The 19,852-nt window shown below is 38.6% G+C and overlaps 1 protein-coding gene across 2 annotated transcripts; it reads right to left on the bottom strand.

Moving 5' to 3' along the window:
* Positions 1–1,220: 1,220 nt before the first annotated feature.
* On the bottom strand, positions 1,221–18,528 carry P2RY10 (P2Y receptor family member 10). 2 transcript variants are annotated; one of them, XM_058536245.1, is made up of 2 exons: positions 18,487–18,528; positions 1,221–2,281 (listed from the first exon to the last, which is right to left on the bottom strand). In XM_058536245.1, the coding sequence occupies exons 1-2, from the start codon at positions 18,489–18,491 to the stop codon at positions 1,246–1,248; spliced, it is 1,041 nt and encodes a 346-aa protein (XP_058392228.1). In that variant the 5' UTR covers positions 18,492–18,528; the 3' UTR covers positions 1,221–1,245. The 2 variants fall into 2 exon arrangements, with proteins under 2 accessions (XP_058392228.1, XP_058392227.1); XM_058536244.1 differs by lacking the exon at positions 18,487–18,528 and adding an exon at positions 16,720–16,850.
* Between the last annotated feature and the right edge of the window lie 1,324 nt (positions 18,529–19,852).

Below are 19,852 nucleotides of genomic sequence, written 5' to 3'. Positions count from 1 at the left end.
CAATTCTGTGAGCTCTGCTCACAGAGAAGTTTCTTAATATACACAAATTTGTTCAGAGTTATGTCTAGTAATGTTTAAGAAGAAAGAGGTTGGCTCCAAAAAAATCTAAGTTTCACAGAATTCTCATCTCTCAGCTTTACAGCTTTCTTTATTTCATCCACTTATGGGGTTTGTATGACCTACATTAAGCCTTAAAATATATTTTGTGGGAAATAATAAGCTATTTGGGTCTCCTATACCCATGATCATCAAGACTCAGTAGATAGGGATAGTGTTAGAACAATAATCTATCTATTTATCATTTGGTACTTTGCAGGCTGAAGCCTGACATGCCATCCCCATAAGCCACAGACTTTTCAGATAATCTCAGGTAAATTGTGTAGAAATGGTCTTGGTCTTATGTAGCTTTGCTTTATTATGTGTCTTCACCATTCAAGTAAAGTTTAGTATCGACTTAATAAAAGCAATAACAGAAATGGAGAGAATAACTTAAGCATATGTGGTATATACAGGAAAAATTTTGGCTCACCACTGTTTATTCCCAGGCAAGCTGCTTCGCTTCCTTGAGGTTCCATTTATTCATTTGTATCGGAAATTTCCACAAGTTTATTAGAAGGGCCAGATGAGATCCTATATGTGAAAGAACCTAAGAAAGTGGCAACCTAGAATAAAATAGACATCCTATACATTTTCAGTGAATGAACAAATTCCCTTGCTCTTTATTCAGTAATAAGTTTGTGGTCTTGATATTTATGCACACATTGCTTCACTATCTTCACTCCCCCTTGCCTGTGCATTTATCTCTTAGAAAGACTGGGGATTTTTACTCTCATTCACAAATAAATGTCTTCATATGAAAGAGATTTAATTTTACATTCTAGAAAAGATTCATGTATTCATTGTATCTTATTAACAATATCATATTTACTGAGAAATGTTTAAGATAAAATATCCCATTTCAGCTTGGATGAAAACATCCATAAAAACTTGATCTAGGTCTCTTAAATAAGAAAGTGCCTTGAATTTCAAAGAAGAAACAGGTAAATTCCATCTTCCCTTCCTTTCCCACATTTTTCACACTCTGCCTCCACCATCACACTCCTGTGACCACAACAATCACACAAGAAGATATTTCTGTTGTTTCCAAAGTTCGATTAAAGAAATTGTCTGGCTGATCATTGCGGCCTTTGGAAAAAGCCAGGGAACATACTTAAACAAAGTCACAATTAAAGAGTTATTTTATTTTTAGCCAATCGTTGATGAACCACTCTCCCTGCTCATGAGGCGGGAACGGGTCACAGAACTGCCATGGCGGGATAGTTGGTCACGAAACTCTGAGGCCATGAAGTAATAGAGAATTGGATCCAAAAGGCAGCAGAGACTTGCAAGGCATAGACAAAAAGGGTGGAAATACAGTGTGCTTCGGACAATGGGACAACTGCTAATGATGGTTTCCTTTACCATGGTGTAAAAAATAAAGTTAATATGATAGGGAGTGAAGCAGATGAAGAAGACTGCAGCACACATGAAAACCATCCGCAGTGCTTTCTGCCTCTCACTGATTCCTTGGAAAGCCACTGGTGGCTGTCTCAAGGATATAGTAGTTTTCCAGGTACACCATGCGATGATGACTACTGGGATCACAAATCCTGCCAGCTCAGCAACTGTAATCATCCCAACCAAAGCCACTGCATTCATTTGCTTGTAACCAAGATCAGCAAAGCAGGACTCAGTGTTGTTGGCTAAATCCGTGCTTCTCAGGATGGGAAATGGCAAACAGGCAGTCCCCACGATGACCCAGATGGCAGCACTGATGCCTACATCATACCTACGCTTCCAATCTCTGGCCCTGAAGGGCTTGAGGAGAAAGAAGCACCTCTGAAGGCTGATGCACGTCAGGAAGCAAATGCTGGCATACATGTTGAGATACTTCAGGTAGAAGCACAGCAGGCAAAGGGCCCTCTGGAAAGGCCAATGGTGGCTGATGTAATAGTAAATCCGGAGGGGTAAGGACAGCACGTGAGCAAGGTCAGCCACAGAGAGGTTGATCATGAAAATGATGGCTTTATTTTTCTTGCTGATGAAACGGCACAGAACCCACAAGGCTGCACTGTTGGCCAGAAGACCAGGGATGAATATGAGGATGTAGGTGGTTGCATAGAGGGAGTACTGAAATGTCACATTAGTGACATTGCAGTCAGTCTCAGCATTACTGGTACTGTTGCCACCCATCATGAATTTTTCAGTATAATCATCAAAGTAAGCCGTGAAGCTATGATCCCTGCCCAAAACAAAGAAAAAAAAAAGAGTATAATGGTTAACCAGTTCTTTAACCAACACCCAGATTCCTTTTTATACTTACAGAGACATAGAATATTAAAATTAGAACAGACTTGTTTACAGATGAAGAAACAGATGCTTAAGGAAGATATACTACTGATCCAATGTCATCCAATGAAATCAGTTAGAGAATCATGGAATTGTCCCCAAACTGCCCTCCTAGAGTCTAAGTTGTATCTTGCAGGCAAGGATGTCCTATAACTATTCAATCTATTGTTCTCAACACAGCAAAAAGGGTGTGGCATTTGAGTCTGTTTCTTTTGTGTCCAAATTTATCTTGCCCCAAGCCCTGGTTAGAACGAATACTGCCTCACCTTTTAGGTCCCCTTGCCTTTCCTTTGTCTGCCACCTTGCCCATTAGGTCCTGACTTCCTACCCTGGCACCCCAACACTTGGAAAATGACCCTGCCTCTTTTAGCTTGCATGGCCGGTACCCTAGCTGATTTTCCGGGATTGGGAATGTTACCTCCTTATTATTTTATGACAGTAGCTGCTGGTTCTTGTGCCCTTTGTCTTTCTCTCTTGGTTTAGGTATCATTCCAAATTTACATGAAAAATTTCAGTAATACATAAATTTAGAAACTGAACTAGGATATTTTCCTTTATATTATCTAGAAAGGAAGAGACCATTTCTCCACCTAAGGGAAATTCTGTACTGATGTGACATCATGGACATCACAGATTATCCAATAGTCATAGTGAACACTTATAAGAGCACCAGGAAAACAGGCCAGTAAAATCATTTTTTTGGAAACAACTCAGATTTAATACTTTTTTTGTTAAAGTAGTCATCATAAGGAAAAAAGTTTTCTAGATTTCCTTAATCTTATTTTATGCTTTAATGTAGTTTTTATTATGCATTATATATTGCATTTGGGGAATATAGAGTAATCTTTAGGGCTTCTTAAGGTCTGGCCATAGATTTACGCAGGCTGCCTGCAAATAAGAATAGCAGGAAAGCAACAACCTCATTATTTTACTTTAACTCTCTTATAGAATTTTAGACTGGGAAGGACATTGGAAAATCATTTAATTCAGCCTCTACATAATACTGGTACAAGAAGACTGGCCCAGAGATGAGTTTATTAAGACCATAAAGCTACCAAATGGAAGATCTGCGACTTCAAATGGGAGAACAAGGTGCCTAATCTTTATACACACCCTTCTCTTCATCATTTGTTTTCCTCCCAAAGACAAAATTTTACATACATAGCTTCTGTCCATATTGCAAGAGTGTTTATTGCATTTTGATCTAAAAGAGGAAGAAATAAAGTAGTGAGGTTGTTCTTCAAGTGGAACAAAGGTTTTTTTGTTGTTGTTTTTATTTTATTTTATTTTAAGTAAGTTTACAAAAACAAAGGAGTAGCCTGCTTTTAGATTATCTTCATAAGTAGCAGAATGACTTCCTATATCATTTTAAGGCCTCCTTCAGGAAATAGAAATGTGATATAAGAACAGAACCCCAAGTGATTAATTCACAGATAAGATAGAGTCAACATTATTAGCTACCATTACTCTAAAAAGTAATTTCACTTTCCCTCCCCTTGTATTCCATACTCCTTACTTAGCCTATCTGTGATATGCCCTAAAGAGTCATGCAGTCATCTTACTTATGTGTGTATGACCTAGAAGAGAAGGTGGGGGGGTGCCCACACGTGAAAAGACAGAAAATAATTATCATGATGTGACTATCAATGATGTACCCCAGAATCTGCAATGGAATTTTTCACATGCATTATTTAATTTAATTCTTACAACCGTCCTAAGAGGTGGGTACTATTATTACTCTCATAGTGCAGATGAGCAAACTGAGGTTCAGAGACATTCAGTAAATTGTCTGAGGTAAGAAAGCTAGAAAATAGTTAAAATGAGATTTACTATCATGCCTGACTTGCTCCAAAGTCTATGCTATTTCCACTATATCACTTTACACTCTCTGCTCAGGAGGGACTACTTAATAGAATGGGGCTCATTGTAATGTATGGAGGGCACCTTATGGCAGAACCTTTCTAATTATGATATAATTATGAACTTGTGATCTTATAACACTAAGATTAAACCATCAGGATATAACTAAACACCTGTCCCCACACATGTCACCCATCCCTTCTCACCACTCACTTTGACTTCAGTATTGGCACTGTTTCTACTATTATCTATTATCTGTGTAGAGGCTGTGAGAAAGCAAGAGAAAACGCATCAAATGCATTACAATTCCAAGAACTAAGAACAGGTCACACCCACCCAAATTACACTTCCACTTTTGTACTTTACAGACATGGGTATTTGTTTCTGCATAACTGGTGTAGAAAGTTTCACTTACTAAAGGGGCATATTCTGTTCTTATCTCTGTGTTAAATAACAGAGCCCTATTAGCCCAGAACAGCATGCTAGAAGTCAAGTTCACACTTCCTTTTTTCTGTGGGTTCTTATGCCTCTGCAACTCACGGTTTGTTGTAAGCTTGGAGATTTGCATGGCCTGCTTTCCAAAACCTCTTCTCTTCTCCACACTGAAGGAGAGGTAGGAAGGGATTTTCCCCAAATCTGTTTGGTGACAATTAAATGTAAAATCCCCATGTTAGGGAGAGGCTGGGAGAATTTATTTTGGGTAGGACAGAAATGTAACATCTCTCAGAGAGGGAACAGTTAGCATGCTGCAGACAACTTGTGACATTTCTGAAATTTAAGAAAGGAGAACAACCTAAGAAGCTACTAACAGGAAATTACTGAATAGAAGGGCTAAACTTAGAGTATATTCCTTCTCTCTGTCTCTGCCTCTCTCTCGGCCTCTCTCTCTTTGGTTCTGGCTCTATTGTTGACTATTTCTGGTTGGTCTGTGTCCCCTGTGTTGCCAATCTCTCCCCTTCAATCTAGACATATCTTTGGTTCCTGTCTCAGAAAGATGTGGGAGATTGGCAATTTACTTGTGAATCTGAGCTCCCCTTCTCAGTCAGTGTCATGACTTTCCCTCCCAGACACTCAAGCTGGAAACTGGGGATTCCTCCAATACCTATCACTACATTTTGCCCACATCCAATCGGAAACCAGGTTATTCTCGCTCCTAAAAAGCTTTAAAATTTATCTCCAATTCATTTATACTTCCACTGTCGCCATCCTAATCCAGGGCACCATCAACATTCCTCTTGACTATTGTAACAGATGCCTAACTGCACTTCCTGCACCCCAGTCTTGCCCTCTGAGTCCATTCCCTATGCTGTGTCTAACACTAACATCAATTATGGCTACCATTTATTGTGGGCTACGATTTATTTACAGACTAGAAACGTTTCATATTTTATTTCCTTAATCCTCATAGCAACACTGTGATTATTTTCATATTACAAATGAGGAAACTGAGACCAAGAGAGGTTGAATAAGTTGCACTAAAGTCACAAAACTTGCATAGTGTAGAGGTGGTGTATTAGAATGGAACCCATGCTTGTCTCTATACTCTTTTGCCTCTGTCATGGCACTTACAGACTTATTGAAATTCTGTTAATATGTCTTTCTCTTTAATTAGATTTTACACTCCTTCATGGCAGGGACTATGTTATCTATTAATCCCTTAAAATTTTTTCCACCCTGTGGCCCAAGTGATCTTTTGTTGAAATATCATGTCATTCTTTGCCAGTTCTCTTTCGTATTAAGGCCAAACTTTTCATGGTGGCCTAAAGGCCATATCTAATACAGTTTCTGTGCCCTTCAACATCACCTCACGCCATTCTCTTCCTCATTCTCTATGTTTCAAATACACTGAGATGCTTTCAGTTTCTAGAGCAAGCCCAGGTATTTTCCTGACAAAGGCCTCTGCACATGTGTTCCTTCTGTCAGGAATTCTCTTCCTCTAGATCTTCACATATCTGGCTCCTTTTGATCTCAGTTTGCAGGTCAGAGAGACCTTCACCGCCAATACTATCTAAGTAATCTTACACATTATTACATACTCTCTCTTCTTTCTCTTTGTAGCATCAACATTTGTAATTTAGATGTTTGTTTACTTGTTTATTGGCTATTTCACCCACTGTGCTGTTAGCTCCATTAGTGCTAAAACAAGATCTGATCTGTTCACACCATATATCCTGGACTTAGCCTGCTACTTAGTAAGCATTCAAAGAAAGATTGTATGATTGGATTGAATTGCATACACAATAGTTTAAAGTCCCTATTTAGAAGTGATAAAAACAAATGTAAACCCTGATATGTCAACTAATACACTTCTGCTGCCTACTATTTCCCTAAAATGTGGTCTTCTGATCTGGGCCATTATCATCAATATTCCCTGCACCTACCCTTTTCAACTTAGAAAAGTCATGTCTGTAGAAGCCTGAGAGAAAAGCAAAATAATCAATTTAGAAATCACGGATGGTCAGATATATCCTATGGGTAGAAAGGAGCATAGCCCAAGGTTTCAGAGTACTATCAACATTATTACCTGGATCTCAGGAAGAGGGTAGTCCTTTTGATCTGCTTCTAAAAGCATCTCAATCTCTTATTTTTGTTGATTGCCATTCTACAAAGGGTACACCTGCCTCATCTCAACAGCAAATGAGTTCCTACCCACCTATGCATGGGACCTGGAATGAGAGTGAGAAGGTTGCATCTGTAGTCCCCAAAGCTCTCCACATATGGAAAGTAAGCACAAAGGGAAAATAATTATATTTACTTTTTTCCATGGCTTTTTGAGGACTCTGGCTGCCTGGGAGGCCATCATTCAATCAATGTATATTTAATAAGTACCATTCTATGAACTCTGTGTTAGGTTCTGTGAAGAATATAAAATCATCTGCCATAATCTCTGTCCCTGAGAAGCTTCTGGTATGGTGGGGGGAATATTTTAAAAATCTCCAACATCACAATCAGTGCATGATAAGAACTGAGGTGAATAGTGTAGATGATAAGAAATCCTCATAGTAGCACAGTATCATCCCTCTGAGTTAAATAAACAGATACTAGTAATATCCCTACCATAATGTTTAGCTGACAAAGAGATGCATTCAAGAACAATCCAGTTCCCTGTTCAAGGTCACAGGGTTAGAATATAGTTGAGCTGGGACCAGAAGTCATGTTTTTAGGCCTCTTACTCAATGCTCTTTATACCATGTCAGGTTGCTTCCATTAAATTCTGAAAGACAGAGCACTTGAGCCAGAGAACATGGCATTTGTGCCAAGCCATCTACATTTTCTTGCTGGTCCCTGTAGGGAAAGGGTTGGAGAGAAAAATAGAGATGCTGGCTGGGGAAGAGATAAAGTTAACCTTACTTTTCCTGACTTATACACTATTGTATTTAAGTCCTAGTAGCCCTTCAAAGCTGTGGCCAAGTCCTGTCTCTTCAAGAAATTCTAAATTGGGGTATTATCAATATCATTCATCCAGGATTTAGTGATTCATAATTTCATCCAACAAATGGACCATCTGTTATGTGTGTATCCAATATGCTAATTGCTGAAGATGGTGGAGTGGGGTGGGAAATTTCAGAGAAGAATAATATATGATTGTTAGCCTCAAGAAGTTCATCATCATTTAGAAGAGACAGACATAAGAATAACTAACTATAATAGATTTTTAAAACATGCCATGAAAAAGATAACAAAGAAGTTTCTGTAGTAGAAATGAATCCTGTACAGAAGAGGAAGATTGGAAGCTCAACTTGTAGATTAAGTCCAGTTTTAATAAGTAGTTGTGAGGATGTTCAGGGTTTAAGAGAAGAAAGGATGGAAAAGGAATTCCAGAGATAAATGAATAGCACTCAAAGGTCCCAAAGTATAAAAATGAATGACCTATGGAAAAGAATAATAAGTGTTCCAGCCCAGCTGAAGAACACAGTGAGATGGTGGGGAAGGTGGAATGGAAGGTGAGAGTGGGAGAAGGTAGTGGAAGGAAAAAGAGACTACAAAGGTAGATGCAACAGATCGTGGAGTGTTTTACGGAGAGTCATTGAAGAATTCTGGGAAGAGATGTGATATTACCATACTTGTGTTTTAGAAATACAACTCTGGCAACAGTGTAGAAGATGAATTGGAAAGATGGGAGACCAGAGACGGGAGGTCCAAATTAGTTGGGAGTTTGTAGAGTGACCAAGAGTCTAGGTTTGCCTAAGACTGAGGATTTCCCAGGATGTAGAATTCTCAGTGCTAAAACCATGACAGTACAGGGCAAACAGGATAGCTTCTCACCCTATTGTTGCAAGAGTCTAGGTAATAAAAAATAAGCTCTGAACTTGGTATGATGGGAATATTAGAATTTCAAGTAAAAGTCAGACACGGAATTGACCAGTTTTGGAAACTGACTGAAGAGTCAAAGATAATTTCATTTATAAAACATGTGAAATGTTATTTATAAAGCACAGTTTTGCACTTTTCCAAAGCCCTTTCAGATCAGCAGCTCACAGCATTCACCTTTCCTGACAATCTGAGCCAATTCACTTCTTCCTTATTTCAGGACTTTTCAAATTTGTACTTTCTGCCAAACTTCATCAATTCCTGACTCTTCAAATGGTTTTCTTTCTTAACATTCTAATCTCTGAGCTTCACTGAAAATGCACCATACATTCCCAGACAACTTAAATTTGGAAATCTCTCCATCACTCCTGGTCCGACCTAGCACCTTCCCTCATCTTACTTCCTCCCCTACCCAGCCTAGGTTAAATGGTCAAATTAACTGCTGTCACACAAGAACCCTCAACTTCCGTGCTCACCATTCTTCTGCTGCACCAGCCTGGAAAGGTATTAGTCCCAGATCAAGTCCACAATCCATTTTCTTTTTTGCTATCCAAACTGCTGAATGATCCTATTAAAAATACCAGGATCTATTTGGAATGTCAAAACTTAGAAATTTATGATCTCCAGCCTAAGATATTTTGCTCCAGACTCCTTTCGCACACTCCTGATTAGTATCTTCTCCTATTCCCATGGTGGCCATTCAACACATTCACAACTCTACTAAAGCTTCTTCTCTTCTGCTCTCCCATCCTCATCTTTCTCAGCAGAAGGTCTTACTTCTTAAATCTCAGAGAAAATTGAGGTTATTTGGTGAGAAGCAACTCAATTTCATCCATTGTCCCCTCCCAACACACACAGTCTTATCTACAGCTGCATCCTTCTTACTTCTTAACACAGCTGTCTTTCCTGTTGTTCAAGATGAATTCTCATTCTCTTTATCCCTTTTATCTCTCTCAGGATCCTGTTTCATTAATTGTTCCCTTTCATTCTTAGATCATCATGCTGTCCGCCGGTCTCAGTTAGATCTTTGTCATCAAGTCTTTCCAACCCCCAAAATAATTCTTCTCTTGTCTGTGCATCTTATTCTAGCTCTTTGTTACTTTCCTTCTCTTCTTAAATAACCTTCTCACAATGTTGGTTTACACTGATTGTTTCCTTTTCTTCACTTTATATCCATTCTTCGATGCATTCTAAGGTGGCGTGCATACCCTCACAACCTCACTGAAACTGCTTTAGCAAGAGTGACAAATGACCATCATGTTGCTAAATCATACAGGACTTCTCTGCTGCCTTGGACACAGTCTGACCACATCCATCTTTTTGTAATGCTCGCTTCACTTGGCTTCTAAGCCACAACTCTTTCTTAATTCTCTTTTTAACTATATGTCCATTTATATTGAATCTCTTTCATGACTTCTTTTATCTCTACATATCCTTTAAATATTCATTTCCCTAGGTCTGTATCTTCTCTTCTTATTCAGCATCCTTGTGCTAAGTAACATCATCCACTTTCATGGCTTCAATTACCATTCATATCCTGACGACTCTCATGTCCCTATGTCCAGGCCTTGCCTCTCCTCAGATATTAAAGCTATATGTCCAACTTCCAGCTGAGATTTCCAATTTGAGTGTCTCACAGACATCTCAAAATGAACATGTCCATGCTCACCATGCTCCCTGACCTTTTACTTATCCACCATCTATCCAGTTATAAGAGCCAGAATCCTTAGAATAATCCTAGACCCCTTCTTCTCTTTTATTCAATAAACCAAGTTGTCTTTCTCTCCCTCTCTCTTTTCTCTCTCTCTTGATTATCAAAACACTCATTAACTGGTCTACCTGTCTCAAGGATTGCCCTTTTAAAACTGTTCTCTACTCTGTTACCAAAATGATATATCAAAAACACAAATTTGGGCTACCATGTCACCACAGGAACTACTTTAACAATACACTTAGTGTATTATATTAAATGTTTCCATTTATGTCTCTGTATTTCTAACTAAACTATGAGCATTTTGAAGGCAAAGACCATGTCTTACTCATATTTAAGTCTCCAGAACTTAGCAGAATGACTGGCACATAGTCATTCAGTAAATACCTTTAACTGAACAAATATCTTGCCTAATGACAATTCTTATATTGTTTAACTATTTATGGATCTCTCCACACCAGGTTGTGAGCTTTGTGAAGTCAGGGGCCATGCCCTAAATTTCTTTATCTCTTTCTTTCTCTAAAACCCTAGAACAAGGCTAAATATATAGCACTATTAAAACAATTGATGTTAACTGGCCCATGTAGGAAATTATCCCAAGGGCTTGATGTCACTGATATTGCATAACCAACTCAGCTAACCAGGACCACATAGACAATAAAGGCCAGGCAAAATTATAACCTGTGAAAATGCCATGTCCTCAGCATATACTTCAGCCCTTAACTCCATGGTTATGAACACCCAGATAGAGATGAGAGCAGAACTCCCAGTGCCTTCAACATCAGCCTTATAAAAGTAAATGCTTCTTAGTTTCTCCAGTGTGCAGTGCTCTGTCCAGGGTATACACTGCCTACACCAAAGGGCACGACCATAAAGAAGGATACCTCTTCTCTTGAAAAAAGGGTTTGATGACAGGGGCCAACCCAAAGGGAACGGCCAGCACAGAGTTCTAATCTAATAATCAAAGCAGAAAAATCAGCTACCATCTTTGAGCTAGCCAGATTCACTTTCAGTGTGGGTCTAAGGATGTTCCTGATAATGAAGATGATTGGTGTAAAGTTATGACTAAAACCCCATCAAACTCCTTTCTCTCTGGATTCCATCTCAGAGGTCAATATTTTACTCCTCTCTCAAGGTCCCATGTGAACTCTCATCTTCCCTTTGCCCTGGGCAACCCTATTCTGACTTCCTACTTCTTTGTACTCTTACTGGATGTATAGGCTTCACTATAAGAATGTAGTGTGTCTGAGGGAAGACTCTGCATCTTAGACTTTTATATTCTTTATTTTGCTTAGCAGAGGGTTAGGCATGCAGTAGCAACTCACTTCATACACATTGGTTTGTAAAGGTAAGAGTATGGAGAATAGGCACATATTAGCAGATCCCAAGGCAGTTTTACTTTACAATGTCTCTCCCATGAACTACACTCCCAAACAACAATCATAGTCTTTCTTCCTCTGCTACTGAGGAAAATATGGTCAAGGCAAGGATAATAAAGTTAGAGTCTAATAAATCTGGACACCTAAGAGCTCCAATGCCTGTAATCCCAGCTTATTTAAAATCCCACAGGAATCCCATAAGTTTAAGTGTGAATTTGGTCATTAAACACTTGACTTTATGGAAAAAATCTAAATTTTGTCTCAGAACACAAAAGTTGTCAGGTCTTTGAATATGATTCAATGCAGCTGAATCCCAAAACTTAGTAGGTACCAGTAACATCTACCCAAAGGCAGCTTCTCTTCCCAACCACCTAGCTCAATGCTGTGGTTTCACAAAGGTACAGCAAAAGTGGGCTTATATTATTATGGCATCAGAGCTTTTACCAGACTTCTAAATTTCAGTAAAGTACTAAGTCCAAGAAGTTTCCACATGCATCCTATCAGTCACTAGCTAAGGACTATTCATATGTTACCTCTAATCCTTGTAAGAGCTCTGAGTTAATTACTATTATACCCTTTTATAGAGCAGAAGATGGAGGCTCAGCAGGATTAAGTTTCTTTCTCAAAGTCATACCTACTATGACATCAATTGTAATACAGCTCTTCACGAGCAGAGAAAGCTAAAATTTTTCTTATCCAAACAACTTATTGCACAGACAGAAAGATATTTTAGAGTGGTATTTCTGTAGATAAGACTGTTCTTCAAAGATGAAGAAGCTATTCTTCTCGGTTCTCGTTCTAGCACTTTTATAACTATGCATATATGGCAAATGACTTCCCACCAGGTGTCAGGGTAGGATTGTATCAAAACCAAGGATCTTTATGGAGTTTTGCCTATGAACCCAAACCATAATAGATCTGTGTATAGAGAACTGGAACAATTTCTTTATAGTAGTAGTGACCTGGATTGACAAGACTTGTAGGATGAGGAAGATTGAAAAGTAGTAGAATATATTGAAAAAAGTACTGGATTCGGAGCTAGACACCTGGATTCCAGTAAGTATTCAAATACTAACTCTTTGTGCTGTCCTGTTAAGCCCCTTCTCTTCTGTCAGTTTCATTTCCATCATTATTAAAATGAGACAGTTTGAACTGGATGATCTTTAACTCCCTTACAGCTCTAACTTGCCTTGACTTTATGGGCCTGGCCCCTCTCAACCTCTGCCTCTAACTATTACCACCAGCACTGCCACTGCCATCATCAATGCAGCTACCACTATCTCAACTCACCTGCTGATTTACACTTTACAAAGCATTACAACATCTATAATTGCTGTTAATCATTATTAAAGGTATTGTGAATAATCAGGTCAGAGGATATCATCCCCATTTTACAGATCAGGAAACTGAGGCTCAAACAAGTGACTTCATTTACCTGAAGACATAAGGTTAGCAAGTAACAGAGTGAGGAGAGTGGAACCTAGGCTTCTGACATCAAGGTGACTGCTCTTTCCCTAGTACAACTCTACAAAGCTTCATCCTCTCTGTCTTTTCCTTCTTTTAATGCCTCATCATTAAGTCGCTAATACCACTAAGTGAATACGTTTATCAAGTTTGTTTTTCCTATTTTCTTTGATGATAGGGCCAGTATGTGGACTTGTCATCTTGGGAGGAGAAGGGGAAATTAAATAGGGAAAGATTGCTGATGGGTGCCCCTCCCACTCTCTAGGGACAACCTTTACAGGCTATTTGGGAACATAACTTACTTTTCTTACCTTTTTCTTCTTTTTTAAACCACAAAAGTCTCATATAAATTGCCCAAGCCAGTCTGACCGCCATAACTACGAAGGCCTTTATTCAATCACTCACAACCACAGCCAATGAAGAGCCACTGGAATTTGGAACTCTGTTATTTCCTGAATTAATTGAAATCAACTCTAAATAACTCAGCTTGGCATCAGAAAGACAAATATTTGGAAATATTCTGCAAGTCTAGAATTTTTTTCTATAAATTAGAGGAAGTAAAAATTATTTTTATTCTTAAAATGAATTAAAGCAATTAGACTAGTCACAAACTAATATCTTAAAGTTAGAATTGAACTTCCATGTGTTCATCTTTATTGGATTTTTGATCATCTAGGAAAGACGCCTAATGAGGTATCATTTTTGGGCAGACGTGGGATCATATCTTGACTCAGTTATCAGCTGTCTAACCTGAAACAACTGACTTCATATCTCTAGGCATCTGTGTCCTCATTTATGAAACTAGGATCACAGTGCCTGCAGCATAGATCGTTGTGAAGATTAAATGCAAAATGTACATGAAAGTACATATTTTCATGCCTGGCACACAGTAGACATTGAATATATGTTAGTTCCTTTCCGCTTTACTTGTACAGAGAGTAATTTCCATGGGCCTTTGGTTGGATCTTATACTTTTCTGTATTTGGAAAATCCCCCAAAAAGCATAGTTGTGAGAGGTGGCTAGCAGGATTAAAGCAATAATTCTTAAAGTGGAAGAGTGGAAAATGTGTTACTTGAAAAAAATATTCCTTATTATAGTAAATATATTTGGAAATCAAAATAATTGTCCCTGTAATACAAAATGCTGAAAGTACTTATCTACAACATCTTTTTTGGCTGTTGGACACACAGTACCTGGAAAATGTCAATGTAATGGGGTAGGTTTATCTAGGAGTCCAGGGTCTACTTCCTAGGGAGGCAAGTCCACAGTAACCTTGTAGTGAGATTTTTATGCTTCTCAAAGGGAACCTGGGTTTTAAAAGATTGAGAAATATTGATTGAGCGACATTGTCATTGTGGAAATCAGATTTGAGAACTCTTTATATTGTTTGTTGTTTGTGTTTTATCATTTGAAGGAAAAAAAGGAAATTGCTTACAAAACACTTGCCTGTGGTCTAAAAGTTGAAGTTCTCATGAAAACATTATTCTGAAAGAAACATAATGTTCCTTGGCAAAGGTTACTGGGTTCCCCTTGAGATCTAGACTATTATTTCCAGAAGGTCCCCTCTAGTTAGATTTACCTGCTATGGTCCCATTATTTACCACTTCATGTATATAACTCTTCTCAGGTACCTAGGAGACTAGAGTCAAATCATTGCATTGCTAGCAAAAAAATTAAAGACCATCTATTCCAAACTCTCTCCTCTTATTATTGGTGAGAATATTGAGACCCAGAGAAATAAAGCAGCTTGCCCAAGGCCACACAGTGAGTCATTGGCAGAACTTGAATTAGAACCAAGATTTCTTGACTCTCTGTGTATTAATTCCTCTACTTCATCATTGTGCCTGTGATGCCTGTGAACCAATATAAAATGAAAACTTCCCTGCAAAATATCCTGACCTGGAGTCTAAGTAGACTTTTTTTTTTGTGAGTAGACGTTTTGTCCAAGAGTTTTTAGATAAAGCATAGACTCCCTTCCAGTCATTGCCTTGATAGTTGGAACTCTTAGAAAGGGTAAAGGGTAGTTTTACAACAGATAGCTCTATCCTCTTTGCTAGAGCTGTGACAAAGGGTTACAGACTGCACTGACTCTTAGGACACCAATTGACTTACCTCAAACAGGACTGGCCATGAAGAGCCACTCAAAACCACCCAGAAGTATGCTCACCCATTTGAAGGCTTATGCTCCACCACTGCCAGGATTTGAGCAGTCTACAACTTGAACTCAACAACTTTTCCACTTGAGCCCAAAAAGGAACTGCTTTTGACCAAAGAAGGACCCATGTTCAACAGGAACCATTGCAAAGACAATTACCCCAAATGCATGACCTGATTCTCAGTATAGTTCAGGCCATTTCCCACTTCAGTATACCAGCATATCACCTATTTTCAGGAGTGAATAATTTTATTATATCACAATTGCTAAGAGATAAACTCCTCAATTAATAAAAATGGCAATGACTCCGTACATCTGTTTGAACAACCGAAATAAAAATGTCCCCACTTGCAGGAACCTTAGGACTGAAACTACTCCCTCCAAAAAGCACAACAAAGCTTGTTATCATTCTATCCAAAATGATCCTGGTACCAACTGGTGTGGCACAGTCCACCTTCAAGGACTCCCCAACTGGAAGTCTCCTTTTGACTCAGTCTTGTTGGCTCAGAACCAGAGAGGTTGCTAGCACTCAGAGTAATAAGAACAATAATCATTGAAAAGATAGGCGCCTCTCTTTTGGGCTCTGTTCTCCAGTAGGGCTGAACTTGGGTCAAAAAGCAGGTTTCAAAGGATCAAGAAACACCTCTGAATAGACTCTGAAATCATTTCACCAGAGCTTGTCAGCTGGAATACATTTTCCTTTCCTAACCTAAAATTCAACATAGTTATAAATACATTTACAATATTCTCTGGGAGATTTAGGCTGCTGTAAGGGAAAGAGAACATGATTTAAAAGACATGGGTTCTAGTTCCAACTCTTCCACGAACTAGCTGGGCGATCCTATGTGTCCTCACACCATTGGCTCTCTGTTTCCCCAACTGTATTGTAAAGGATTTGGATCTGTAAGAGCTCTTTCAGCTCTAAAATCAGTGATATAACTTTGTTTCCTTCTCTCCTGAAAGAACTTACTATTTGCTGCTGTATCTGTGAAAGCTAAACTTAGCAAAGTAAGGGGTTTATACATAAAAATTTTCCTTCATTATGCAACTAGATAAATTATACAGAGCAGAAATGCAAATCCTCTTTTTTGGCTAAATATGTCAAGTTGTCCCAATGAGTCTCACTGGACACACTCTTTTCTTACCACTCTGTGCCATCTTCTCTGGTTGATGAAGAAACAAGGAGCCCTCAGCAAAGAGTGAGCTGCAACACAGACTCCATGCTCCTGGAGTAATGGTGGAGACTGATGGCATTAACCCTAACTTTCTACTCTAGTCAGACTCATGGGCAATCACCATTGCTCCTGCTGTAAGAAGTCTGAAATGAGAAACCAGGGACCATTTTCAATTTGGACACTGGTCCCACATCTGCTTCTCTCATGGATCTTCACACTCCCACAAATCTTCCCATATGGAACCACCAATTCCCAAATACTAGGCTGTAACTTACCCTGGAGCCTTGCCGGTATTAGCACTCTTATTTCTTGGCAGAGATCTGGGGGTAAAAAAGCCTAACTCTGGGTGGCACGGATACTGCTGATAACTGACAAATTTGTTGTTGAAAGAGGAAGTTGAGTGCATTTGGTGTCTCACCACAGAAACCTAATTTGCACAGACAAGGTAAGTCCCTTGAGCAGATGACACTACTCAAGTTTTGTTTCATCTTTATTTCATTAGTGCAGAGAAATTCAAAGATCAGGGAGCCAAAGGCTGTGCAAAATCAAATGACTGCATATCAGCCTTCCTCACTGTTCCTCATGCTATCTCATTCCACTACAACTCACATGCCTATCTGTCTCACTAGATTCCAATAGGTTCCATGGCAAGATGGGATTTTGAGGCAAAATCTGAAAACAGTTTACCTAAGAACAAGAAAGCTGCAACTCCTTCAAGCCTGAGCGGCAAATGGTGAGGAAACCTCAAGAATACAAGTTAGAACTAACAGCAATAGGACTACCTTTGCTTAAGCTGTTTCTTCCATATGGAGTGCCCTTCCCTCAACCTCTCATCTCAAGGCTCATAATTTAATGTGTAGTTTAGTTATTTTTGTACATTTCTTATCCGTTTAGTATACTTCAAACTGCTTGAGGGCAATGATCATGTTTGACTCATCTCTGTATTCCTAATTAGTCCAGCACAAGGCACTTTCATGAATGTTTGTTAAATGAATAAGTAAGGCAATAAATGTAAAAATAAATGTTCAAATAATGAATGAATAAATAAACAGTGTTGATTACAGAGGCTCCTTCCAGTGTACTAAGATTTTGGTCTTTATGTATAATGTCTATAGGGCCTTTATAAGTATGCAAATAAAAAAAGATCATACCCTTGGGACTATAGCGTCAGCCAAGTCTGAGAGTAGTTCTGAGAAATAAGGCTTTCAAAGCAGCATAAAGCTCTGTGGGCATGTAAGGGAACCACATTCAGAACCCAGGGCCTGGAGCTGCAAAGAGCCTTCTAGGTAATAACCATAGCAAAGGAGAAAAAGAAAGTACTGTGGGTTGGGTCAAATAGTAGCATTTGGATTTATGGATAAGATTGGTTAAAGAAGGAAGTAGATGACAATATTTTTGTAGGAGGGCAACCTGGCTCTGCAACAGGCTCTCCTTGTAAAGTCAGAACCATTTGAAAACTAGATGGAGCCATGTCCAACACTCAGAGATCTCTAGTAAAAATTTCAAGAGCATCAAAAGATGGAAAAGAGACACTTGTAGCATTAGAAACTAAGAGCTTGAACTGGCTGATGACACGTGAGGACTGGAAGAAGGAGAGGGTACCCATCCTGGCTGAGGTATATCAAATGAAACATGTTTGACTTTGCAGTCCCCTTCTTATTTCCAACTTCATATATTTATTCAGCTCCAATCTGTTGTTAATTTAAATTTCTGACTTGACATCCCTACCGAAAAGATAATACACTGACAGACCAACACACATTTCAGTCCATTTGGAAGTTCTGTTCCTTACCATAAATTATTAAATTGGCTTTCTGGTACAAATCCATCCCTTGTGAGTACGAGGAGTGTGAGCCAGTTTTCCTAGGGTATGATCCTTCTCTAGACAAAGAAATTTCCAGGTTTATTGAGCTTTAAAGCCAAACCTTGGGACAGAGGGAAAAAAGAAACCTTTTCATAACAATTAGCTGTCTTCACTACCTCCCACCTTCATTTCACAAACAACACCTCAACATTGCTAAGAAGAGAGCCTGCGAGCTTACCTCATTTCTCTCTTGCATGCAAGTATCCTCTCTTCTCATTGGCCCTAAAAAGGGAAGCAAAAGTAGCTCAGAAGTTAGTGACCCAGTTTAGGCAAAGAAAATTTCGAGTCAGGTAAAATTTTGAGTTTTAATTAGAAGGACCAAAGCTGTAGACAAACCAAAAAATCTGATAATTTAACAATCATCTCAAATTAACTTTTAGAAGTCTTCTAGATATTGAGTAAGACTGGTGGTCTGATACAGCAACTAGAAGGATGTGCAACTATGACATACAACTATCTACTGGGGCTTTGGGGAAAAAAAGGAGGAGGATTGGCAATAGATGTTAGCTCAGAGCCGGTCTTCCTCAGCAAAAAGAGGAGGATTAGCATGGATGTTGGCTCAGGGCTGATCTTCCTCACACACACACAAAAAAAGACCAGTGGTTTAGGATTCATTATCACCTCAAATCAAGTAATAGATATCCAGTCATAAGAGTCTGAAAAATAGTACAGCTGTCCCATTTTGCCCATAGTTCCAAACTCTTCCCTTCTCTCTATGTATCCTCTCAAAGTTTACTGTAACTGGTGCATCATATTTCCCCAGGCTGGGGAAAGTTTATAAGTTGGTGCTTCAAAGGCTTTTAGGTCTTCTCTAACAGTAACAGTAGATTATGAATGATAGCTATTGTTGAGGACAGTATTTCTTACAATATACTGCATGTTCTAGGAGACCCCAAGAGTACTATCTTATCTTAGTGTTAGGAAGAACTAGATTTTTCCAAAGCAATTGGCTTGATTTGATTCTTATGGATATTGATAATTCCATCCCATGTCTCTTCTTACATAGTCTGCTGAAAAATCTGGAACTAATTTATAGTCTACTGGTAGCAAATTTGAAGATCTTTTTATGATGTGCTTATTTTGATTATCCTCTTTCATGGCTCTATTTTTATGTCCTTGCCCATTTTTTTCTCTATTATTTTTCACCTACTATTCATTTATATTATCTTGCTATAGTATACATCCTTTAAACCACCTTTAATCTTTTCCGGAACGATAGTGAAACAAAAAGTTAAATAAAAAAAAGGAAAGAGTGAATTGTGAACTCAATTCCTTTTGCATTAGAACTAGAGAATATTAATTGCTTTAGATAAACTGTCTTTGAGTTTCCCATATTTGATTCTATATCCACAGAGTATTCCTGCCCTTTTTCTTTTGGAATTAATAATTCAGTAAGTACTTAAGGAGCTACAACAATGAGCAATTTTGTTGCATGCTGAGTGGGAAGTGTGGTATTCAGAAGCGTAAAGTATGTCCCCTATTTTTCAAGAGTCCAAAGTTTAAATGACAAGTTGATGATGCATAAAAGAGTTAGAAAACATAGC

Source organism: Diceros bicornis, chromosome X (genome assembly GCF_020826845.1).
Source record: "Diceros bicornis minor isolate mBicDic1 chromosome X, mDicBic1.mat.cur, whole genome shotgun sequence".
Taxonomy (NCBI): domain Eukaryota; kingdom Metazoa; phylum Chordata; class Mammalia; order Perissodactyla; family Rhinocerotidae; genus Diceros; species Diceros bicornis.
Note: the sequence above shows the minus strand (reverse complement) of the source record. Positions and strands in the feature narration are given on the sequence as shown.

Coding starts and splice junctions, on each gene's coding strand:
- P2RY10 (XM_058536244.1), bottom strand. CDS start 16,850: ATGCACTCAACTTCCTCTTTCAACAACAAATTTGTCAGTTATCAGCAG. Junction 2,282..16,719: donor AATACCGGCAAGGCTCCAGG/GTAAGTTACAGC, acceptor TGTTTTGGGCAG/GGATCATAGCTTCACGGCTT.